This window comes from Ruditapes philippinarum, unplaced genomic scaffold (genome assembly GCF_026571515.1).
Source record: "Ruditapes philippinarum isolate M1 unplaced genomic scaffold, ASM2657151v2 ctg3477_1_1_1_1, whole genome shotgun sequence".
Lineage (NCBI taxonomy): Eukaryota > Metazoa > Mollusca > Bivalvia > Venerida > Veneridae > Ruditapes > Ruditapes philippinarum.
The window spans coordinates 26,542-54,315 of record NW_026858367.1 but is presented as its reverse complement, the minus strand read 5'-3'; the positions used below and the strand labels follow the sequence as shown (position 1 = coordinate 54,315).

Below are 27,774 nucleotides of genomic sequence, written 5' to 3'. Positions count from 1 at the left end.
ATCGGAATCTGGTCCTGCGTCAGCCCCTGGACACGTGAATGACACAAATTCATGACACCTCTTGTGAACTGCAAAACTGCAAACTGAAATCATACAGAAAAACATATTATGGTAAAATACATTTTTAATATACAGTCGACTCTCGTTATCTCGAAGTCATCGGGACCGTCCAAAAAATATCGAGATAACGAAATGTCGAGATAAAAATATTAGGGTTTAAATAAGGCAGAAACTGATTTTTACAAAAGACATGTGCATACCTTTTGTCAAATAAACTATAGTATCCCCATGTTTTCATAGGCCTAGTCAATATTTAACAAAGTAACATAATCGGATGTTTACCAGCGGAAATACGGGTGTCTGTAATAAAAACACATAGTGAGGTTTACTCAGTAATACACCAATATAGTGAGAACATTGTTTTCAGGTTTGTTGATCCGGATATCCTCTCGGGTTATTTATCGGGTCTTTCTCGAGATTTAATTTGGTGGTGATGTTGTGAAACAATATTGCGACGATAGCTTTCTAAACTTTCACTATTTCATTTACATTTAAAGTCATAATGAATTGATACAATGTTCGAATATTTATAAAGAACGTAAAATTCACTCATGTTGGACAAAAGTCAATCAACACACTAAATAGATTAACTTTTATAAAAACAGCTCGACTTGTTACAAACATAATCATAATTATGACACGCGCTATTGAGCAATTATCGTCTAGTTTGTGTTTTTCACACGTCTGAAGGGAACAGACGACAGAAAACTATTAGTCGAGATAAACAAAAAATAATAGTATGAAAGTAATCGTTGGGGCTGAAATTTTACATCGAGATACTGAAAATATCGAAATAAAAATATCGATTAACAAATATTTCCAATAAAGATAAAGAAGAAAGAAAATCGGGACTTTCAAAATTTCAAATTTCGAGAAAAGCGATGTCGAGATAACGATAGTTGACTGTAAATATAAATATTTTTAAAAATCCAAGATATAACCATTTCATAACTTATATGTAAGCCATAAAACACTAGTTCATCTATAATGGATATTATGTAATGCTTTTAATTTTGAATATTATTGTTAATAAGTAATTTTAATGGATTTTGATTTTTACAATAATGATTTTGGGCTTGTTAATGTAAGACTGAATACATGTGGAATTTATCGTGGCTGCATAATTATACTGGTGCTGTAGAACTATTATTATTGCTGTTATAGCATAAAGGCTTCTAAAGCAATTTTATGATGAGTATACAATTATTTTAAAACGGTGACTGAACAAATAAACTTTGAACAATATAATGTAGCTATCTCTGACGTAGTTATATAATTATATAACTTTAAACATACATTACATAGAGGAGGATGTCCACAATTTATTACAATGAAAGTGGATTATTAGTGTTATAGGAAAAACTATTTACACAATTTATATCACCAATCTCTGTCTCACACATCTCAAGTAGGTTCACAATGTATACAGACATATTTAAATATTAAAATAGGTATTTACAATACAGTGTTGTCTAAATGCAATCTATCAAATGATATAAATCTATACATTATTAAGTGCACATATAAAATATCTTATAAAATATCTAATGCAAGGAAAATATTGTTTTTTATCTACACATGGCTAAAGTCGCAAAAATATCAAGCTTTGACTTTACTTTTTAAACCAAACCAGAATGAGATCAGACCAACTTAGTCAAAAGTATTTCTACCCGCTCTTTTTAAGTGCTGGGTGAGATTATAGTCCATTAACAGAGATAATGCTACTTTAAGCAATACAACATTATATGGGCAATCATGATACAAAATTTGAAATCACTGGGTCACTATCGTTTCCTATTTATCTGTCCCAATAAGAATTTAATATGGGCAATCATGATACAAAATTTGAAAATTTCTTGGTCATTATAGTTACCTTATTATCTGTCCCAAATAATTTAATATGGGCAATCATGACACAAAATTTGAAATCTGGGTCATTATGGTTCTCTAATTATTTTTCCCATAGAACTTAATATGGGCAATCATGACACAAAATTTGAAATCTGGGTCAATATGGTTCTCTAATTATTTTTCCCATAGAACTTAATATGGGCAATCATGATACAAAATTTGAAATCTGGGTCATTATGGTTCTTTAACTATCTTTCCCATAGAACTAAATATGGGCAATCATGATACAAAATTTGAAATCACTGGGTCATTATGGTTTCCTATTTATCTGTCCCAAGGAATTTAATATGGGCAATCATGATACAAACTTTGAACTCTCTGGGTCATTATGGTTCTCTAATTATCTTTCCCATAGAACTTAATTAATATGGGCAATCATGATACAAAATTTGAAATACAGTATCTGGGTCATTATCGTTTTCTTATTATCTGTCCCAATTAGAACTTATAACATGGGCAATCATGAAACAATATTTAAATCTTTGGGCTGTTATAGTTCTCTAATCATTTGTCCCAAAGTACTTTAATAATATGGGCAATCATGATACAAAATTGAAATCTCTGGGTGTTATCATCAGTCCAATAGAATTTTATATGGGCAATCATGAGGCTCTGTGTCATATGGTTCTCTAACCATTATTTGGCAGAAATTTGGAAGTCTATTGACCATGCATGAGTTTGTTCAGTCAGTCATCATTCTTAACTAATACATGATCCCTTCTTCATATGGTATAATAATTACACACCTAAATACAATGACAAAATTATACAGCAAACACTATTAAACACAATATAACACCCATAAAACATTGAAACACCTCCCTTCAAATATGCATCAGGTTCTATCATTTATTCAAAAGTCAGCTCTCTATAAAGCCATGTTTGCATTAAGCTTAATGGATTTCATTCCATTACATTTTAACAGACACGATTTTTATGAAAAGATAAAACCTTCATGAATAATTTCATCAAACAATGATGATTTTATTTTTAGAGGAAAAGCCAGGTTTTTTCTTATCTAAACCAATCAATATTTAACTTGCCTCTTATAACTGATGCAGTACATTATATCAACTTCACTTTAAATGCTTCCGAGGGAAACAATTAAATACTTATTAAATATCATTGATAACCTTGGTGTCCTGATTGATGTCACTTTAGTATGGTAATAAATGCTGTGTGCCATTGTTCTTTATGAAGTAAACGTTTTACAATGATGTAGTATTCAGTCAATACCCTAGTGGGCAGCAATAATCATATAGAAATATTTAAGGTAATTGACTCCCACTGACAATTGGTGGCAATCGGATCCCCTAGCTTAAACTATTTTGATTTTTTCTTTTGCCATTACATGACAAAGTAAACATGTATATAATCATTGCTGGAACTGAATGATTGCAGATTGACTTATTGCCACCAGTATAAAAGAGCAATGGGAGCCAGCACATCCACGCAAAAGCTGTTCAGTAAGCTCAGTAGGTAAAGTGTTGGACTGTGAATCAAGGGAAGCGGGTTCAATTCCCGCATGGCGCAGGTCACTTTTGTTGTGATTGATCATGAAATAATTTCTATGGTCATTTGCACTGTACCTTTGCTATGGCATGTACATCCAGCTAGCTTACGGAACGTCGGTGGTTATACTCAGGTGCCTCTTAGTGCCTGAAATAATGCACGAAGGGCACCTGAGGTCTTCCTCCACCAGTAAAGCTGAAACGTCGCGATATGACCAGTCCTATACTGTGTCGATGTGACATAAAACCCAAAACAAACAAAAACAAACAAAACAAGCAAATTCGTTGAATTTATATCCCCCGCCAAGTACTGGTTATTATTAACACAACAACTGAAGACATAAGGCTTTATTTATATATTAATCATGGCATAAACTGTAAAATTCTTTGAACTTGAAGCCTTGTACCTTCAAACAAGAAGAGTTTTTAAGTTTTCACTATATACATATAAGGAAAATCTATGACCCCCTGGAGTGGGGCCAATTTTGACCCCAGGGCTAAAATTTGAACAATTTTGGCAGAGGACCTATATATGTTATATCATATACCAAATATCAAAGCTCTAGGCCTTGTACTGTCAGACAAGATTTTTTAATTTTGCATTTTTGAAACTCCTTTTCTGGCCCGTGTGACTGATGATTGTGATTGAAAATTACAAAATTTTACTAAGTCAAGGGCAATAACTCTAAAAATACTAAAAACATCCAGACGAAAATACCCAGGTGCACAACTACACATACTGATCAACATTCCTGTAAAGTTTCATGACTCTAGGTCAAATACTTTTTGAGTTACATGCGACACAAGTTGAAAATTACAAAAATTTACTAAGTCAAGGGCAATAACTCTAAAATACTAAAAATATCCAGACGAAAAATACCAGGTGCACAACTTCACATGCTGATCAACATTCCCATAAAGTTTCGTTGAATTCCAGCCATTAGTTGCAGAGAACTACTCCGGAAACGAAATTCGGACAAAATTTTACTGAGTCAAGGGCAATAACTCTAAAAATACTAAAAATATCCTGACGAAAATACACAGGTGCACAACTACACATACTGATCAACATTTCTGTAAAGTTTCATGACTCTAGGTCAAATACTTTTTGAGTTACATGCGACACAAGTTGAAAATTACAAAATTTCACTAAGTCCAGGGCAATAACTCTAAAAATACTAAAAATATCCAGACAAAAATACCCAGGTGCACAACTACACATACTGATCAACATTCCTGTAAAGTTTCATGACTCTAGGTCAAATACTTTTTGAGTTAAATGCGACACAAGTTGAAAATTACAAAATTTTACTAAGTCCAGGGCAATAACTCTAAAAATACTAAAAATATCCAGACGAAAATACCCAGGTGCACAACTTCACATGCTGATCAACATTCCCATAAAGTTTCGTTGAATTCCAGCCATTAGTTGCAGAGAACTACTCCGGAAACGAAATTCAGACAAAATTTTACTGAGTCAAGGGTAATAACTCTAAAAATACTAAAAATATCCAGACGAAAATACCCAGGTGCACAACTTCACATGCTGATCAACATTCCCATAAAGTTTCGTTGAATTCCAGCCATTAGTTGCAGAGAACTACTCCGGAAACGAAATTCGGACGGACGGATGGACGGACGGACGGATGGACAACGCCAAAACTATATCCCCCTCCCTTAGTTATCACTAAGGCAACTAGTACTGGTAAACTGCTTGAATTAAAGCCTGTCCATGAAAATGCAGTGGCTGAACTGTGCTCTAGTAAATTCACTTTGGCTTACTAATGTGATCCGTAGTGAAAACTATCAATATCACCACTGCACAGCCATGCACTGCCCAGGCTTTAAATACTGTTGGAAGTTCTTTATTTTAATTGTTAACAAATTCCCTTAAAATTCAAATAAACTGTTCAAAATTCAATGCAGGGCAAGTCCATAAAAGACAGTCCTGGTAAAAATAGGTTCAGACAGTACACAGTTTTTTTTACCTTTACAAAAAATGACTGACATAATAATACAAAACAATATTTTTTACCATGATATCAGCCAAGTACTTGAAACCTTCTTATCTCCCTTTGAACTCTCAGATAACCTTTGGTTTGAAATGAATATTCAATAACTTTTAATGTAATACCACTTACAATCATGTCATTACAACTATTTTGGATGTAGTTAAAACTGTAAAACTGGTTATATATATGCCATTCCAATAGAACAGTCATAATGAATTGATATTTCTGGGTACCACACTATGCAATTACCAATATATTCAACCTGGATAAAGTGATTTTAGTTTTAAACATGTTATTGCAAATCAAGATGGCAATTAAAATTTGTAAATTTCTAGTTGTGCTTCCTGGAACTTAAACCATATTCAGCTTCCTAAGAACTAACCATACTGCCTTCTGGAACTAACCAGTACTGGTATGATATGTGGTAACCGATGGTTGATACCTAAGTTTTTGGAGCAAAACCCACAATCCCTAGGTTGAAATGCATGCTTAGACACCTTGATTTTGATTGAATCCTTGATTCCAATTATTTATGTTTAACTGTAGCTCAGATTAACAATGCATTACTGCTAACCTCGACACTCAGAAAATTTGATTGGATATATTATGCCAGAATCTTTGAAATTCTGACTATGTACTTTGGTTAAGATATTCTACCAGAATATGAATTTCCAGAATTATATACTTATTTCAAAACCAAGTAACCTCGACATAAATCAAAAATCATGAGGTTGTAATATTATTTGACATGCAATAACAAATTTGAGCAGAAAGTCATAAAGTACCAATAGTAATTAAATTTGGTTATAAATTTGTAATAAAACTACACAGAATTTTCGAGACAATGTGAGCTGGTATCAAATTACTGTTCCATATAACACTTGGTTGTCAATCATTAATGAAAAGGTGTATAATACTGAGCCATCTTGGGTGTTCCAGGGAATATCTTAATTAAAACCAGGCCCATTTTAGTACTATCAATTAACACCAAATCTTCTTCAAGAAGCCAACATATTGTTGAAATTCATCATTAATGCAAGAATTGGGTGGTAATAACGCATTTTGTTGGTTGCTATTCCAAAAGGTTCCGAAAGTTCATCATTAATGCAAGAATTGGGTGGTTAACACATTTTGTTGGTTCCTATTCCAAAGCTTCGGAAAGTTCATTATTAATGCAAGAATTGGGTGGTTAACCTGACTAAATTATGTACAGAAATGGTCACGACTTATTACTGTCTAGGGAGTATGCACATCTCAATTGTGAGAAATCCTGTCATTCTATTATTATATACAATCATAATGGCTGATAGACATATAGGAAATCAATATACACCTGTCAGTTAATGTATTCCATTTACCTATTACTTAGAACTACAGTATAAACTGAATACTTTTGATACTGCCACACTGTTGGACAGCTTTTCTGGCTATTTTCATCACTAATTACCCATAATTCCATTTACAATGAATATACAATTAACTTAAATTGACTCCATGCAGATTTGAGACAAATCAAACGCCACTTGAGAATTGTAGTGAATCATGAAAGAACTAACAGAGGTTAAAGAGATCTTTTCTTCACTGCTAACACACAACCTGTTATTTTAAAACCATCATCTCACTTCCATAAATTGTTTGAAAAACCACCTGAGGTTAATGAATGGCAATATTCCAAGCTTTTATGTTACAGTTTGTTTTTTTTTAAGTGAGTATTTTAAGAATCATGTTCAAGCAAGACGTGAGCATGTTGTGGAGGTTTGCAGGGATGGAAGAATGCATTAGTTATCGATATGAAAACAAACAATTTCTTGCATTTTAACCAGTGTTTTATATAACCAGACTCTTAAAATCTTCCCAGCAAACACATGTATACACAGCCTGTTTTTAAATCATCAAATTTAATCTTACAGGAGATTATCTAATGATAGAAACATCTCAAGTCCTGATGATCATGCAGTCAAATGATAAGCTTGTTTGCACCTGAATGATTATTATGATTATACTTTGTTTTAATACATCACAAAAAACAAAGATATCTATTTTCTTAGGGAATGAATTTGAGATAACCTGTAAAATTATCTCCCTTGAATACTCTACAAGCTATAAATAATCTTGAAAATCAGAAGTTCAGTGAGTGGGTGGGTGGGGGATAAACACAATAGAAGCCAGCTGTTGGGTTTTTGCTATCTCGACAGTCTGTTATATGTGTTGTGTATGCAGCAATGGGAAAAACCTGTGTATCTAGATTATATTATCATGAGTATATACATTCTTTGTAAAAGCTGCATGTCTGACTGTCTTAGAGCCATGATATTGTCATTACCCATTCATTTATACCAGGTGTACCATTTTTTTTCCCTGTTATGATTTATTTTTTCTCCACTCACACTCTCAAACTTTTTCATTAATCACAAAGAAATACAAGCCCGTTTACAATTGTATCTTCCTTTCCTCAATATTATAATAGAAAATACAGCAGTATTACATCATTACAATCAAAACCAACAACAGCTTTACTCTCAGTTTTCATTCTGAATATTAGCAAAAGCGAGATTTATAGATAACAGAATATGCAAATCAATTTATTGAGCCAGTATATAAATGTATCCATTTACTTATTGTATAACAAAATTCAAGGCTTAATCTAGAATATATGAGCCGCGTCAAAACAAAACCAACGTAATGGGTTTGCGACCAGCATGGATCCAGATTAGCCTGCGCATTCGCGCAGTCTGATCAGGATCCATGCTGTTCGCTATCATATTCTCTACTTGTAAAAGGGTTGGTAAGCGAACAGCTTGGATCCTGATCAGATTGCGCGGATGCAAAGGCTGGTCTGGATCCATGCTGGTCGCAAACGCACTATTTTGGTTTTGTCGTGACATGGCTCATATATAGAGCATAAAATTCCTTTAATGTTTGTTAACAACAATTACACATATGACACATTTTTTGAAGAAAAAAAATATGATATCCTGCGAAATTAAGCTCAAAATTAAGCAAAAAAAAGAGAAAAACTGTCATATCAGTAGCCCTTTTGAAATATAAGAAGAAAATTGTTAGTTCTTAATTCAGCTTGATTCCCCTGAACATTAATTATTCCATAAAATGTGGGGAACCTGGAAGGCAAATAACCTTTTTGCTGCCACTGCATGAACGCAGCCAGGCCAGTCTGCAAGACTAACAAAGTTTAGGCCATTAATCCTGCACATCATTCAATCTCATTTTATCTATAGTATTTCATGCTGTTTACTTACCAACTTTTATTTTACATTTTCATCTTCACATCTACGAAACTGATCAAAATAAATAAATAAATGCTAGACGAGTCCACTTATATATTTAGAAGAATGCATGATGCATGGTCATCACAAATTGCCACTGAATTTATCAGTTTTATAATATTTGTTTGTTCTAAGACAAATGAGGAAATGCGTTGGGAATGTTTATTGTTCAATCGAAAAAAAAAAATTCATGAATTGTTAGCAAGTTGCTTTAACTTAAACTATTTCAAATCTTTTCCTTACAGTTTCCTGCATTAATCATCATCATGATGGAGACATTGTGACGTTAATTGAATCATTTATTGTGAACCCAGCACATGTTTAATTAATTTATATTCAAATTTTAATTAATTGATAGCCATCCTAATAATTATATAATGATGCCTTGATAATTAATAATCATAATGAAACCCCTATTTAACATTGGAAACAGACAACATGGCCTTCTCACTGGGCCCCTTAGTAAAGGAATCACAACCTTTAAACAAACACAAACATCAAATTTTCTTATTTTCCTAAATCCAGTCTGTCTTTGTTGTTGTATATATACAATTTATGAAATAAATAGAGTTTAAATTAAATGTGCCGTAACATTTAGTCAACTTAATGTACTACCACAAAATTATACCTTGTTATTTTAAAATCCATCCATGAATGACAAAGTTAATGACTGCACACAACTATTAATACACTACCATATTATGACTTTCAACATTCAAGTGTGACCTTGACCTTTTGGTTAGCAAAATGATTTTTGTTAATTTCATGTCATTTAAATAAGTCAGATATTTTAAATACAGCCATGAAACTGGACAGTTTCTATCAAAATGAACTATTATGAAAAATTTTATCGCTATTTTGGCTGCACAAGTGTTTAACCTTGACCTTTCAGCTGGAAACCGGATTCTTGCTAACAATTCACATCATCATTTCCAACACATCTATGCCTATAATACAGTTTCATGCAAACTTATTTTAAAATCCATCCAAAATGTGAAAGTTGAGGACCTGAAACAAAGTGTGGACTGCAGCGATTATACAACCTTATAAGACAACATCCTTAGGAGACAGGTTAATAGGTTTATTTCTTTATTATCTTTTTACCCTATGCGGTACATTTTATCTAATTTCATAGATTTATTTAATCTGATAATATAAGGTTGTACAAAAACCTTTACTGCACAAGGACTCTTCTGTGGCTGTATATATGGGCTATCAGACAGAGGGATACTGCATTATACGGCCTGTCCCAGTTTGGAGAGGCATAAAAATTCTTGTTCTTGTTAATGTTTTGTTTGTTTCATTTTACGCCTTTTCTCAACAATATTTCAGTCATATAGGCGGGTAGTTTCCTAACCATCATTCCTGGAGAGTTACACCAGTACTAGACTACCTTCCTCCACGCTAAACTAACAAAGCATCTTGCGGGGATCGAAACCCACACCAGAGAGGTAACTGGATCAGAAGTCATCGACTATAACCCCTCGACCATGTGGCGGTTATTTCAAATCTTGATTACATGCTTGTGTGTGGGTGGATAGAAATATCTGTGATATCTTAACATGATATCTCTGTGATATCAACATATCTATAACAGTATTATCAAAGCCTTGTTTCACATATAACACTGAAATATGAGAATTTAATTTAAAAACATGGTAATAATAACTTCAATTATGTAAGCAGAAATCATACATCCTGTTTAACATATTAGAAAAAAAATTGAATTATGAGAATCAACATCCTGTTATATAAGTAACAATTTCATGTTTATAAAGTAATAAAAAATTAGGGCATATCAGAAATTGGTTTAACGGAGCTTTTCAAAATTAACTTAACACACAGCTATACATATAATAATATATTTTTGTTGTACCAGCTTAACTTGTTGAGGAAGACCTCAGGTGAACTTCCTTGCATTATTTTAGGGATGAACCTGCCCCTGAGTAGAACAATTGATATTCCATAAACATATTACCATTAATTAATAGCATAATGAATACAATTGGGCAGGGATCAAAAATGACATGCAAATTTCTTTGCTTTTTTTATTTGTCATTTCTTCCATCTGGAATTCCATCTGCATATTTCATTAATGGGTTAATTCTAACCAAGTTTCATTTGGCTTATAATAATTATACAGACAAGGTTGAGTTCAAATTTTGATTTTTGCATCTGCTGAACTTGACGACCCATCTTACATTAACTATATAGACAAATATTATCAGGGTTGCATTAATATACATGTTGAATTTTAATGTTTCCCTTAACAATCTTTCGGTAAAAATATCCACAATGGTGTCTATATAAACATGTATACCAGTAAGCTTGTAGCATGTAGCTCTGGTTTATTGTTTTAATGTTTCTGCAATAACATCTCATAAACATGTTGACAAAACACCTGAGACCCAGTCAGACAATTTACTGACCAAAGTACTATCCCTATTAAAGTACTGAGCGTCGAATAAGAGTTTTATAATAACAGTACAGTTTTCATAAAATATAATTATATTTTGTTTTAACATTATCTATATTAGCTCTTGTAGCTTATTTTAACTGCATTCTCGATTCCACATCCTAAATATTGTACTGCGTGTTTTCTTGCAAAGAAACATGGTAGTGACCCAAGAAAGACTCCACTTAATCCATTAGTTAAATTTACACTAACTATCATTGTATCATAGTTTGGAGACTTTTATACCATTGAAAACAAAAGTGTCAGAGTTAAATCTTATACCAATACATATATGCACAGTGCCTTAACTTGAGAGAAGGTATTTAAGTTACGCGCAGCCCAGAGCATGCTCGTTGATTGGCTTTTTTTCTGAGGTTTACTTATTGTGACGAAAGGAAGAGATAATGATAGAAAAGTCCTATTCAGGTGCTTGTACACTGTGGTTACTTTTTTCTGGGGTCTATATATACATGTATAACAGTATGTTTGTAGCATGTATCCCTGGTTTCATTACTCTAATGTCTCTGAAAATACGCCTCATAAACATGTTGACAAAACACCTGAGATGAGTATTATTTCAAAACACCTGAAAAATATCAGATACCCTCTGTTTCCATGCTCTTTCTATTAGACACTGCTCCCGTTATGTTATCTTTGATTGTATAACTATGCAAAAAAGGTTCGGAGAAGATTGCAGTAATGTCAGAGACTCACCTTAAACATAATGATAAATTTAGCTGTTGAGAAATATTGATATTACATTCATGAATATTTATATATTAATAATAAAAGTGTAGAAATTAATGTTGCATAGAAATATATAAAATAGAATGAAAGATAGCGTGTTCAATTGTTTAAATTCAATAACGTGACTGGAGTTCAATACACCATTTCAATTATTGACACTTAAAAGTGCAATATAACAAAAAATAATTTCTACCATGAGAATTCTTTAATTTTTATATATAACCCCATAAAAAAAGATAAAGAACTTTTTTTAAAGAGAAGACCATACTTATATTATGTCTCCAAAGACAAAAAAAGAGAGAAAAAAGTCTCAGCTCCCGTAATGTAAATCTTTTTTCTTTTTCTTTTTTTTGTCTCATCACAGAAAAAGAATTATTTATTGACATTATTCAAAATATGAACACTTAAATGACATCAGATCATTAGTTGAATGTAATTATCATATAATGTACTGATTGCATGAGGCCAGTGGTCATTTAAGTGTGACTGGTTGATGTCAAAGGTCGTGAAGGGTTAACTACGTTAACTGTCAATCCTGATTGTTTAAGATATGCAATTATGCATTTTGAAAGGTGTAATAAGTACATATTATGATCAGTAAAGCATAAAATCAAAAACTTGGTACATTTTCATCCAAGACATATACAGGTATTGTTTTGTACAGGTATTATGTTTCATAATCGACTTCAAAAAGTCATTCAAAGTCTCTTTTTTTCAAATTATGTTCAAGAACCCTGATTCCATGTTAAATTTATATTAAACTGTTGCCTTTTTAACAGTTCATTCAAATCATTGATAGGATTTCTGTTTTCAGTATTAAATTTGTAAAAATCTAGAAATGTGTCCATAGGACACCGATGCCCCCTCACACCACTGTTCTGTCAATCTATAATGACTCTAGGTCAAATATTTTTTGGACTACATGTGCCACAAGTTGAAAACTAAAAATCAACAAAGGGCCATAATTCTGTTAAATTTGGTTGCAGCAAAAATTCCTTCCTTTACTACCATCTACACATTAACATTGTTAATCCCTGAAAGTTTAAGCAAAATCTGCCATCCGGTTTAAGACGAGTTGCGTTCACAAAATTTCTACATAGTATACAGTGAAAAATCAACAAAGGGCCATAATTCTGTTAAATTTGGTCGCAGCAAAAATTCCTTCCTTTACTACCATCTACACATTAAGGTTGTTCATTCCTGGAAGTTTAAGCAAAATCTGCCATCTGGTTTAAGAGGAGTTGCGTTCACAAGATTTTGGGACATACGGACCGACGGACAGACGGACGGACAGAGGGACGGACAAGTGCAACGCTATATGCTCCCACATAGTGGGGGCATAAAAAAACAAGAGCTGTCCGTAAGACAGCGCGCTCGACTTTTTTATTGCTTGCCAATAAAAAAAGTTTTTGCAGTAAAAGGCAATACAAGAATCTCTGTATTTTTAAAGTGAACTAGTTGTTTGATACCCTTGAATATTACAGCAATGTTTATATGACATAATTTATGGTAAAGTGAACAAGTGGATAGGAATGAATTTTTTTAGATTTTTTAAGTTTTTTAGTGCTTGCCTATAATACAAAACATTGACAGTTAAGGGCCATAATTCAAATAAAATCTTTGACAGAATTACCTTCTCCTGGACATGTTTGGGAATCATGATTGTAAACAAGTATTTCAACTTTCAAATTAATATCTCAAACAGTTCAGTCAAAAAGTGGACTGGTACTAAAAACTTAACCAAGATTCTAAGTCGATAAAAGGCCTTAATTTTTAAAACAAATCCTTGACAGAGTTACCTTCTCTTGCGTACAGATGGGGTAATGATGTGAAATAGCATTAAAAGTTTCAAAGCAATATCTCAAAGGGTTAAGGCAATAAGTGGATTTTACCCATATTCAATGTATTTTCTAAGTCAAAAAGGGGCATAATTCTGTCAAAAACCTTGACAGAGTTATGTCCTCTTGTCTGTTGATGAAGGTCGTGATGGTAAACAAGTATGGTCAGTTTCAAAGCAATACCTCCAATGGTTTTGAAATAAAGTGAGGTGGTACAAAAAACTTAACCAAGCTCAATACACTTTCTAAGTCAAAAAAGGGCCATAATTCTGTCAAAAACCTTGACAGAGTTATGTACTCTTGTCTGTAGATGGAGGTTATGATGGTGAACAAGTATGGTAAGTTTCAAAGCCATACTTGTAATACTTCTGAAATAAAGTGGGGTGGTACGAAAAACTTAACCAAGGTGTGACGCCAACGCCGACGCCGACGCCGGGGCGAGTAGGATAGCTCCCCTTTTCATAGAAAAGTCGAGCTAAAAAACCAACTTAATAAGCCAATGATTTTAATACAGCCTTACCTAAGACTGCACTGATGTCGCAGGCTACATGGCTCAATGGCTTCGTCTTCCCCACATGTGTCAAAAGATTTATTAAAATTAAACAATCAATTAAATAAACAGTTTATTACACTATTTTATTAAACTAAACAGCAAGATCAAATATTTGAAGAAAAAAAATTGTTATTTTCTGTCTGATTAGATTACAAAATTATTTATACCATGTACTATTAATAATACAAAGTATTGTAGCATTATTATGCAGCAGTTTGCTAACAAAAATTTAGTATAAACTACTGAAAAATATTCCGTGTTATAGACTGTATCTTGCGTTACTTATAACCTCTCCTATAACAAAAGCACAGCTGGGGAAGTTTTCAGAAGTATGTCACAATATTTTTTATTTTCTAAATCGGGAATTTGAAAAAAGAAATTTGAATTTAAGAGATACATTTCTTCTCCTTTTTTATCAACTGCAATCTATATTTGGCCTAAAAAAAAATCAAACATCCTGTTATAGTTTAAGACGACATTTATATTAAGTTTGTTTAACATTCTATGTTTTTCCATAAATACTTGAGTATTGTCATGCAGTATTTGTCTATTCGTTTTGCAAATTTAAGAAATATATACCATATTAAAAAACATTTAAATTTTAGTGTTTATATTTATTATGTTTTTATAATAGTCTTGATGAAAATAATTATGCAAATGGTTTTGTTTATCTTTTTCTTTTTTTCCACACTTTTTTTCCTCGCCTCTTTTCTGAAAAAAAAAAGGCTTCTGACTGTGTAACTACCTGTAGAATCATTAGCAACTGATGTTACTAATTAATATGGCAGTATATATATTCAGCCTATCCAGTGCATTACCCAGACAACACAATAATATTTTTAGCATATGAAACAATAATGAATATTGTCAATATTATGATAGATTTTGAGGAACTCACTTCATAGCCCCTGTCTATAATACTTGAAAAGCCAAAGATTGACACTGTACACAAATATGACATTATACCTAAACAGGTTTATACCAGCGGAATCTGATCATTAAAACAGATTATTATGCATGTTGTCCATTCAAAATTCAAAGTTTTAACATTATGCCTTTTTTTATGGACGGACGCAGGCAAATAATAGACAAATGTTAATTGGTCGTTGGACACAGGCAAATAACAGACAAATGTTAATTGGTCGTTGGTTAATTGTCACTAAGTCATCAAAATAAAAAAAATTCCATGGGTTTATAATAATGAAGGACTGGCTAATTAACATGTATTTACAAGATACCAACCAGTGGACAAGAATAGGTACAGAAAAAAATTGTTAATTCTCTCTGACATTTATCATCACAGCATACCATAGAGGCTATTAAAGTGAATTCTTCAGCATTATAAATAAGCTTAAAGGATAATACCCAGTCAAGCTACTAATTAACTTCTGATTCTCAATGCTAATGAACAGAAACTTGGCAACTTAGTGTTCTTTACCCTTTTCCATGGGCTTCAAAATTGGTCAACCAGTTAAATACTCACTAGGACAGTATTATAGATATCATGTAATTTGACAAGGACTCAATGCCAGACCCTCTAAGAGCATGTTTGACCCTCCTCAGTGCTTGATAGTAAATTTTCACAAAAACATTAGAGCAATGCATGAATTTTTAAAGTAAACAAAGTGAAATAATTCAGAGAAAGTCAGTGTTAGAATTACTAAGTTATGGGTCTCGATTTAAGTGACCTGACAATTATTGATGGTGGAGTTAAAAGACATTATCAGGGAGTAACTGGATTAACAAATTTGTTAATAATTGAAACAAGTGGTATTTAAAATGATTTTGATGCAAATGAACCCTTGATTAGATTTAGGCGCCAAAGGCTCAAACAATTTTTTCTGAAATGCTAATTGCATGGTCTTTTAGTCAGGTTAGGGCAGTAAATAAATGCAGAATGTCAATGTTCAAGAAAAGTAATAAATTATTGTAATATTAGGTTATTATGCTTTAAATTGCTTTTCTAAAACAAATTTGTAGAAAAATTTTATCTTGTTGTTTCTTGTTTTATGACTTATAAAAATCATAAACATAATAGATTCCACATTAAAGATTGTAATAAAATTATATTGAAAACATACACATTTAATCATGCTCCACTACAGGCTCCGAAGCTATAATCATTATATTTAATAAATAAACAGTATTTTTCATATAATACAGTTATTTATATGCAACTCCAAGGAGACTCAGGTAGCACTTTATCATTATATATTTAATTACTTATCAACATAGAACTCAGGCATTATTTTAAATGACATAATATCATATCTCATTAATAATTATTCTGTAGTATTATATGATATAATTATGCATAAAAAAGCTGGTTTATTTACTAATGATAATAGTGCCTCTCCTCTAAGTACCAGTTCTTTACTTAATTAACTTTCCCTTAAGATGTGAATCAATGAAATTGTGACATTTTCTTCATGATATTGTGACATTTCATGGATATTATTATTATAGTGAAATTTTGTGCATGATATTGTGACATTGTGCATGCTTAGATTGTGAACAATACTGTGACATTTCAAGCATGATATTGTGAATGATATTATATTGTGACATTTCGTACATTGCATTGTCACGGGGGAGGAAGTGTTACACGAAGGATGGAGTTCTTATGATAACTTGTTCAGGAGTTCTTGTGATAACTGTCACGGAGTTCGTCGGAAAACATCTGTATATACTACAAAAACACTCGTTAAAAATGGTTATTTTCATCTTTCCAAAATGAGTTTTAGGTGCTAAATTAAACTTTAAGGATTAAGCTTGTCTTATATCTTGTATTATGTGTCAAAAACTAATTCACAGGCCATTTTTCATCGCCTCTTGCTTCAAATCTGGTAGTTTTGAGTAAAATTTCCAAATTACTTGCCAATTCACAAGTTTCGACCTGTTTATTTCTGGTCTTCATCCTTGCCATACATAATTACCTAATTATAATGCAAAAATGCAAACATAAAGCACCGGCTAACAGATTTACACCCGATTTTTTAAATGTCCCGGAGTTCTTGTGATAACTCTGAAGATGTCACAGAGTTCTTATGATAACCTTTGTTATTGCCAGTGTGTTTCTTGCGCTAAATCACGGTACATTTTGGCGTTTATGATCATTCAATAAGATTGTAAATCATTATCAAATGTAGTACGATCACCCTTTGCACAAAAATGTGAATAAAACGTTGGTATTAAGTGTCTTCAAAGGATAAATAGGTGATAGGCTATCATAGGCTATCATCTACAGTAAAAAATGAACCAGCGGTCACTGAAATTCAGCAGTATAATGGCTTAAACCACAAAACAAAAATGTCTCAAAACGTACACGTTGTTCTCAGTTTCACATGTTTTAGACAACCACCTTTCTTAAGCAGACAATATATAGGCATGCTTCCCTTGTCTATAAGGGCTAAGTAATTTGTATCATTTTATACCATAATAAATAAGTATATAACCAGGAAAATTTCCACACCTATGTCTTAAAAAAGTACATACATGATAAAAACTCAACCTGCGGTTGGCTCTTATTACCGATCTCTCGAAAAAATTTGAGTTGTCCCTCCAGGTTCCAGATTTACCTAGAATTGGATTTCAGTTATTGTGCATGGGCATTCAAACTAAAATTCCCCAGGTGTTGCTTTTAAGTGTCGCAAGTTCTCTAATGTAACTTAAAACATCAGACAAAACTTTGAAACATAATAATCGCTGTACTATTATAACTGCTGTTTTACAAAGAAAACAAATGTTTCCCTGATTGATGCAATAACAAAGATGCTTAACTGAGAAAAATAGACTGTATGCCTGGATGAAAATGATAAAAGGCCAGAAAACTGCTAGGGTCGGAAACTGCTAGGAAACCAGTACATAAATCCTTTTTCCAATCTACGAAATCTGCGTCAAACAAAAAAAAATACTATGAAAAAGAAACGGGGGTAAGAAATAATATCTCTTGAACTAAAATTCACTCAAAACCAACATTATATAATATATATCCTACTTTTTGCGCACAGGATGAGCGTACTACATTTCATTATGATTTACAATCTCATTGAATAATGAAAAACGCTAAAACGTGCCGTGATTTAGCGCAAGAAACACATTGGCAATAACAAAAGTTATCATAAGAACTCTGTGACATCTTCAAAGTTATCACAAGAACTTCGGGACATTTGAAAAATCGGGTGTAAATCTGTTAACCGGTGCTTTATGTTTGCATTTTTGCATTATAATTAGGTAATTATGTATACAAGGATGAAGACCAGAAATAAACAGGTCAAAACTTGGGAATTGGCAAGTAATTTGGAAATTTTACTCAAAACTACCAGATTTGAAGCAAGAGGCGATTAAAAATGGCCTGTGAATTAGTTTTTGACACATAATACAAGATGTAAGACAAGCTTAATCATTTAAGTTTAATTTAGCACCTAAAACTCATTTTGGAAAGATGAAAATAACCATTTTTAACGAGTGTTTTTGTAGTATATACAGATGTTTTCCGACGAATTCCGTGACAGTTATCACAAGAACTCCTGAACAAGTTATCATAAGAACTCCATCCTTCGTGTAACACTTCCTCCCCCGTGATTGTGAATAATATTATGACATTTCATGCATGACATTGTGAATAATATTGTGACATTACATGCATGACATTGTGAATAATATTGTGACATTACATGCATGACATTGTGAATAATATTGTAACATTACATGCATTGGTACATCATGGTATTATATTAATTGTTTTCTGACATTATGTATTACCTTTGTGACTTTTTGTGCATGATAAAATGACATGTGCATTGCATTTTTATGACAATTTACATGTTAAATGCCTCAAATTGTGACAATGCATCAATTATTAGACTGTAACATTATGTGCATTACACAATTTACACTAGTGTATTGAACTGTGATATAGTGTGCAGAATCTTGTCAAAATATTTTCATAACTAAGTGACACATAATAATGCATGAAATGTCTATACAAGATGCAGGGTTTTTGCTAAGAGATTCAAGATGGAGACAACTGGAATATGATGGATTGTTAACTGGTTTTAACAGACTGTATTCCTGATCAATTTTACCATACTTTATCTCCATTAAATATTTCTCCCAAACTCACTACATGCCATCTATTAGAAAAACAATGCAAAAAACAGGAGAGGTGGGGGGGGGGGAGCATTTCAGACACAACATTTTTAAAAAGATGAAAATAAGAGCTATCTTTATCATGAAGAATCTATGAGATATATATTTTCCTGAGAATTTAAGAGACAACCTTCTTCAATATTTCTTAGAGAGAGAGAGAAATTTTCCAAGAAATATCACTTTTTTTAGTTTTCTTCACTTTTCATTCAACATACATGATACATGTCTAAAGATATATTTTCATTGGAAATAAAAACAAAACAAAAATGAAGAAAACAATAAAACAAATGAAGTACATTGTAAATACATACTATGTGGAAATGTATGAGATATATATTTAAATTTGACAACAGTGATAGAGTAAACCTAATTTGGCATGTGCTATAAATTTCTGAAATATTTTCAAAAATTTGAATTATAAATAGATCTTAAAAGTGTTGAATGACCCCCATCTTCAACACATATGCCCTCTCCCATCCAAAAAAGGACATCAACATAAAAATCATTGACTTAATCTTTGTGATTGACTAAATGCTGTAAAGCCCTTTTGCAGTAAGTATATTACAGTAAAGAATAAACTAACAGCTTTTTACAGCACAAACTGACAGCTTTTTACAGCTTAATGTTAGGAGAAGATAATATTATAGTTAAGAATAAAATGATAACTTTTACAGCTTTATCAGGAGTACCTAAATTGCAGTTAAGAATAACTCACTGTGCCCAAAACAAAAACAAGAGTCAGAGTGGCAAAAATGTATTGAAAAACTTGATTAAATAAAATTCAGTGAATAATCCTATGACAAAGTGAAGCAAAATGCTAGGAATCATTAATTGACTACTTAAGGACCAGTGTTATGAAACATTAAGAAGCATTTCTTGACAGTTAAGGAGCAGTGTTGTTAATGTTAAAACTTGAAAGTATTGGAGATCTGCGAAGCATCAAAATTTAAGATATTGTTACACAGCAGTGTAGTAAAATATGCAGCATAAAAGTGACATGCGCGTTATGTATATTGTTATGAATACATAATACAGTAAAAACCCGCTTTACGACCACCCCGTTTTCGAGACCAACCCGCTAATACGAACGATTTTTCAAAGACCCGATTTTTTTATTCTTTATTTTAATGGTCGCTAACCCCGATTTTGAGACCACCCCGTTATTCCGTAATACGACCAGTAAATTCAGTCCCATTTCGTAAATTCTGTGCATTTGGAAACCCATAAATACGACCGCGGGCACTTTCTCACCTTGATATTGACATGCATGTATATTGCTGAAATCTTTTTGACAGGTAGTGTAAACAACAGTTGTCCTAGTTTTACGACATTTAACGACATCCAATTTACGGCAGAGGTCAAGGTTACTTTGTATCAAACCAGGAAATGATCAATAATATTGTCGATAATTTCTTAATTTCACACCTTTAATGTCATAACTGGAGGATTAAAAGAACAAAATATTGAACAGAAAACTTTTAATAAGTTTTTTTAGAGGTGTTGCTACTATCATTATCTCTTTGTACAAACGTAAACATGATACGATTAGGTTTTTGAAGTTGTTATCGGGGATGAAAACTGTGAAAATAATTGAAGGTTAATTGGTCGATGTGCTTTGTAGTAAAATGGTGATTTAATTAATTGTGTAAGTCATGTCATTCTTTTTAGAATGTAAAAGTATGTTTGTGTTTAAAGACATTCATAATACATTTTGTACCTCTAAAAAAGTTTAAAAATTTTATAATGTTAAAAAGTAAAAGAAAATAAATGAAAATACAAAAATAATAGTGTATGCTTAATATCTTTTCATTTGAAATAGGTTAGCCCAGAATTAAACATGTGTACAGTACATGGTATCCCTTTATATATTGCCTGGTTTTCTGTTTGACCAAACTCATTAATGAGACCAACCCGCTATTAAGACCAGATTTGTAAAGTCCCTTCATTGGTCTCATTAGCGAGTTTTTACTGTATATATGTGCGTAATTTTCAGATACACAGTCACTTTTAACGTACTTAAAATTTATGTCCGGTTGTCCAAATGACAAATTATTCCAATTGTTTGTCTGGCACCCAGAATACCGAGCTTCGGGTTTTCTTACAATGATTTTCTTATAATGAAAATAGAAGGGACTAAATTTAGGACCCTGTGAAATGTAAAGTTTACCGAGGATTCCAGCTTTAGTGGAGATCCGGTTTTGTGGGTTTCTACTGTATATATCTGACAGCTAGGCGTTAAGCTTTTCTAATGTAATATAGCAGATCTGCTAGAACTTGTTTTAATCCCGTTACAAATTGTAAAGCAACCAGAGAGAACTGAGGGGAAATTCCTGTAGATTAAGAACATATTATTTCCAAGTGCTTGCACAGTCTGGGGATTTTCAGCAAAGCTCTGTATACTTTGTGTCATTCTGACACTAAAAGTTTTCCTTATGAAGTTACGACAGATAAGAGGAAAAATTCCCAGTGCTCAAAAAGTACATACTTCCTTGAAAATATTAAAAAATTCCCTAGAGACTTCTGATATATATTGTAACTGAATTTGCAATGCCTATGGCCACTTGATTTAAGTATGAAGTGTCTATGGGAAGTGGGGGACAGGGATAAGGCGTGGGGATTTGGGGGCTGGATTGTCTTGCTAACAAAACAATTTCAATTACAATTTCAGTGTAAAAATCTGACTGGTTGTGAGACAGCTTGCACCCTAAAATACTGACAAATTTATAGTCTCATCATTTTATAAAATGCACTTGATTAATATTCAGTATTTCTACCAGAGGAAGTTTCACTAACGATTCCAAAAAAAAACCAATGAAACAACAATATCATTAACTTAGCGTCTTAGAAATATAAGCAAAATAACTCATACAAATTAAAAATATTTTTGATAACTTGAGATAAAACCGTTATTTTATGACTGAGAATCTTTTGCTACTGTATTTGTACTACAAAAACACTATAAATTTCCGAGGAGAGACGATCTCAGTTCAATCTAAAGTGGAAAAAAAAGTTTCTGAGATTTTCATCTGATAGCCTCGTAAATCTTTGAAAAGCAGCCATGCTACGCTAATGGCGTAAAGAATGCCTACTATTTATGGGTAACAGCAAGCTATATTTGGTATTATAATACTGCTACATCTCAGCAGTAAATTTTGTATGATTTAAAAGGGTGGTAAAAATATACAACAATTATGTGCACAGTCAATTCAATGTTTGCCAGAGATTTCGACAAAACTTCAGTGAAAATTTTAAAATCCTATATATATTTTATTTTTTCAATGCAATTTATTTATAATTTTCAACAACTAAACTTAAAACATAACAAAGGTGAGGTAATATTATATTATAAAAGTACTTTTATGTATTCAACATTCCTTGATCTTTATGTTTCTATTAGTCACAAGAAATATATTTTCTAATCCCTTTAAATCTGCCGTAAAATTTCAACCACAAAAAAGTTGTATACATTTAAGTAAGTGAGTTAAGTTTTCAACACTTTTTATACCCATTTAGTAGTCGGTATTTACAATCAAAGGTACATTAATATTGTATGAATTGTTCTTATATACTGAAGCAAAGAAACTTGAATCTAAAGCAACAAAGCATTACCTTAGTGCTAAATCTGTAGCCTGTTTGACTGCAGTCAAAGAACTAAACAGACCAATGGCAATGAATAAGATAAAAGATATCCGATGAATTTTGTCATATAATGACCATGATGGGGGAGAATAATTAAAAAAAGAAAAAACCTTTCTACAAACTGGCATTAAAATTGGGAAATGGAAGAGCTTTTGTATACATGTAGTTTAATGATGCATATTTCAATTTTAGTAAGTATGGCTGCTGTGAGATTCCTATTTTCAGAATGGAAGTGACCTTGTATTATTGGAAGGTTGTATAATGCATATCATGCCTGCTTTAAAGATCCCTTTTGTCAGAAAAGAAATAACTTAGGATACTTTAATAGATGAAAGTTGTATGTTGCATATTATGCCTGCTTGAGATATGTATTGTTAGAAAGGAAGTGACAATGATAACAGGAAGTTGTTTATTGCATATTATGCATGATTATAAACTAATATTGTCAGAATAGATGTGACTATGGATAAATGGTAGCTGTTGAAAGAGTAAAAGTTCATGATGAACGAAAATAATCAGCGAATCAGCCTTTAGAGGTCACTTTATATAAATATAAATAATTATGCTGAAAACAAGGACACAATTTCAAACCATTTACTTGTATAACATCTATACAGAAAATTAAAACTAAATATTAATTACAATATTTAACAACAAATCAAGTACTTGAACTTACATCCTATATCTAATTACTCTTCATAATTAATAATTACATCTATTATCAGCATTACTCCTTTACAAATTTCTACTCTTCCCTCCAATTCTATTTATAATTACAGGATGTGATTAATGACTTATTTACAGATCATATTGCTATTTCAATTCTCATTGTATTGTATTGCCGTCCACTTAATCTGACAAGAAAATCAATCTGTGATGCTGATTTTCCACTCCATTTTAGCAAATTATTCCAGCAGAAAATATTTTTTTTCTCTCTTTGCAATAGTAGTGTATAGTGGAGTAATGTGGCTGAAATATCAAAAGATATTGGGATTTTAGACCTCTTAATTCTGTATATAAATTTTATATAGTTTAAAACACTACGCGTAAAAGGAACATTTTCGAGTAAGAATTTAAGAACAAAGCATGTCATAATTATGTGTAGGAGACTGAAGCAGTTTAAATTATACCATTAAAAGAAGTAATAGCATTGTAGTTTGAACATTATTTATTTAAGCTCAATAGTTACTTTTCAAGTCTGTTTCCTGGAACTATGTTTATAGTATATATATATATATATATACAAGGCCTTTTTCAGCTGTTTCGGGAAAAGCCGTTGGGGGGTGGGGATTCATCTTTAAGGGAAATTTGAGAAATTCTAAAAACGTTTAAAACCTACCTCATACATGACTTTTATAGTTTTTAACATGTGTATGTTCAAATAACATGTCACGTTTTTAAGAAACAAGTCAAAACTGGTTTGTATTTCTAAGAAGTTTAATTAGTTTCATTTCCTGGGCTATTGTTGATATTTTCTTTTCTTTTTTGAAAGAGCAGACTGTAATCTCAAAGACACTACTTTCCTAAAAGTATAAAGTTTCTGAAATTTCATCCCATAACACCTTTTTAATTAAAACAATCTGTAACAAATCTTGCCAATTCATCAACAAATTGTTCACATTTTTATAGAATTTGTTAAGTTGCTCTGCATTCACTCAGAATTGCAATAATTAACAATAATGTTGATAGCAGGCATTCAAACCTTGTGTGTAAAAAAACCCTTGGTAAGATAACAGCATGGTATAATGTTAAGCCACTCTTGGTTAAATTATCACATAGTCTGTTAATGATGAATGGTCAAATCATTACATAGTACTTAAACAGCTCTTACTTTAGTCTAAATTAATACAGTGTAGGGAAACAGCTCTTGCCTAAATCATTGCAGGCTCTTGCAGCTAAAAGAACAACATTACATTAAAACACCATTACATTATTTACAGCTCTAATATACTAGTTTAGTTAATATAAAGAAAGGCAACTAACAGCTCTTGGCTAATCAATAAAGGTTACAAGAGCAGCTGTGGATTATTTCATAAGCACAAAAGCATGTTAACAACTTTTGGCCAGATTTTATATGTGCACGGCCTTACATGTAGGTCAGATAATAATAATATGCAAATGACATTTGGTCAGTTCATTTACAGATGTAAAACTCTGTATGTAAATAGCATATTAATCAAATAATATAGTTAGCAGGATATCCTTAAATAATCTAGGGTATGTAAATAACTCAAGGTCAACGAAAGTATGACATTGTATGAAAAATTAAGTAAAATCGAGGATGTAAATCTTCAATACAACAAAAAAACATGCCTACAAATGGACCACATGAAACAAAATATTCATTATTGTAATTTTTAAAGTAATTGTATTGCAAATGAAATATATAGAAATGAAGAATTTGTAAATTGTAATGTAAAACTGACTATTCAGATACACATCTATGACAAAATCAAGGAAATTTATTCTATATTGTTTCTAGAGTGATTTTACGTACTTAGCAATAAAATATTAAGGAAAATTCAAAAATGAAATGCTTTTGCTCTAGTGTTTAGTAGAGTGATTTAAAGTACTTAGCACTAAAAACATTAAGAATTAAATCCAGGAAAAAAAGTGAGTTTTTTTCTCATTTTTATGAATTTCTCTTTGATTTCTTTTGCTTATTTCAAATTTTATTTCATTTATTACTTTATTTCTTTAAACAGAGATGTATTAAGTAATGGATTAACACTATACATGTATGCCAATAATTCAGTATGCAGTGACTGTTATAATTACTTTTATTCCTATCTTCAAAAAATAAGTTGTAGATATTCCATGTGTCACCAAAAATATAGTGATTATGATAATCAGTAAAAAATATGAGCCATGTCACAACAAAACCAACATAGTGGGTTTGCGACCAACATTGATCCAGAACAGCCTGGGCATCCGCACAGTCTGATCAGGATCCATGCTATTCGCTATTGGTTTCTCTACTTGTTTTAGGGTTTGTAAGCGAACAGCATGGATCCTGATCAGACTGCGCGGATGCACAGGCTGGTCTGGATCCATGCTGGTCGCAAATGCATTATGTTGGTTTTGTCATGGCGCCGCTCAATTATTATCTTAGATTGAATTTATTTCTTTCATAGCAGGATGAAAAAAATGTTATAAATCTCTACATCTCTTTCATATATATAATGTGTACACTGTGAAGTTTATCTTGTATTTTAGTTGTCTTGTATTTTAGTTGTAATAACATGTAGGGGCAGACGTAATTTCTTCACTTTGTGATGTATAAGAGAGGGAAACATAGAAGAACTTGTAACTTGTTTGACATGACATAACAATTTTAGATAAATGTCATATAGAATTAAATCTACATGTAAAAGCTGTTGTAGTGTTAAACGAAATACAGGCTATAACGATGACAATGAATACAGGAGAAAAAAACATCTATTCTATAAATGAAATAAGTCTATTCTTCATATAGCAAAGGTGCAAGTCTATCAGGGGAGGTCATATTATTATGTTTTAGAACTTTTCAGAGCTCTCAGGTTGTATGTAAAATTAACGATTATGCTTGTAAAGTTGTAAAATAGTATATATCATGTGTATATTAAAACAATAACAAAATATTAAACTAATAAAAGAATATTAAATTTAAATTAGATGAAGATTTTATTTCTTGTTAATTTTAAACCATAAACTTATGTAAATATAGACCTGTAACTTTTACTTTTATTTTTTTTTAATTAAATTAAAGTAATTTGATACCTACAGTATATTCATCATCTCCATAAAAAAAGGTAATTAAAATACTAAACTTATGTTTCTTCTGTGACAATATAAAAATTAATATGCTATGTGTTAAAGACAAATATAGAAGAGTCTGTAATTTATTATTTGTGGAATTCTTAAAAAAAACTTCTTTTTTTTAATTAATTTATATATTTTTCTATCTTTTTTTAAGATAACCATTTCTCGTTCTATGCCAGAGCATCCCATACTTACACTTGGTTGTAAAATTATCCAATAGACTATCTATGCAGAGTTTAAATGTTAGCTAATATTTTCCATATTCAATATTTTACAGTTTTACCTGTGTAATGAAAATAAATGCTCTTACCTTTACACTGGAATCCCTGCTTTCCAAATCCCCTGAAATAAATAATAAAAAAATATATCCTCTCAAAAACTGACACCTCGAAGCATGTCATATATCGTGAACCAGAAATAAAAACACTAAAAATATCAGGAAATCGTAACGCGAAATCTAATGTCAATTCACTCTGTTTATCTACAGCGTTAAGATTTTACAAAGTTATTCCGTAACACAAATAATTTCTTACCAAATAAAATCCTTACAATGACCACAGAATGTAGGTTGTTTAAAAAACCTTTGCACCATTTTATGATCCTTAACAATTGCCACATTTTTCTGCCTTAAAGCTCCTCTTCGTTGCACACCCTTCCCTACGATTTCGGCCATTTTGCCTGGCTGACAGCTGGATTGCGTTTGCTGCTGTGTATTGATTTTGTATATGCGCGCTCCGGGGCTAGAGTTTTCAAATCGAAAGTAGGTTGTCGCTTATTGTCGCATCCGCTCTCTTTTTCTTTATTTTCCTTGT

General features: G+C 31.8%; 1 protein-coding gene across 1 annotated transcript; it reads right to left on the bottom strand.

Annotated features, from left to right (window-relative positions):
• Window positions 1-27,774, bottom strand: LOC132752969 (calcium-dependent protein kinase C-like; the record flags this gene model as incomplete). Its single annotated transcript, XM_060743383.1, is given in 3 exon segments — window positions 1-83; window positions 27,273-27,304; window positions 27,496-27,774. Coding segments are annotated over 3 exon segments (255 nt in total), but the record flags the coding sequence as incomplete, so codon positions are not given.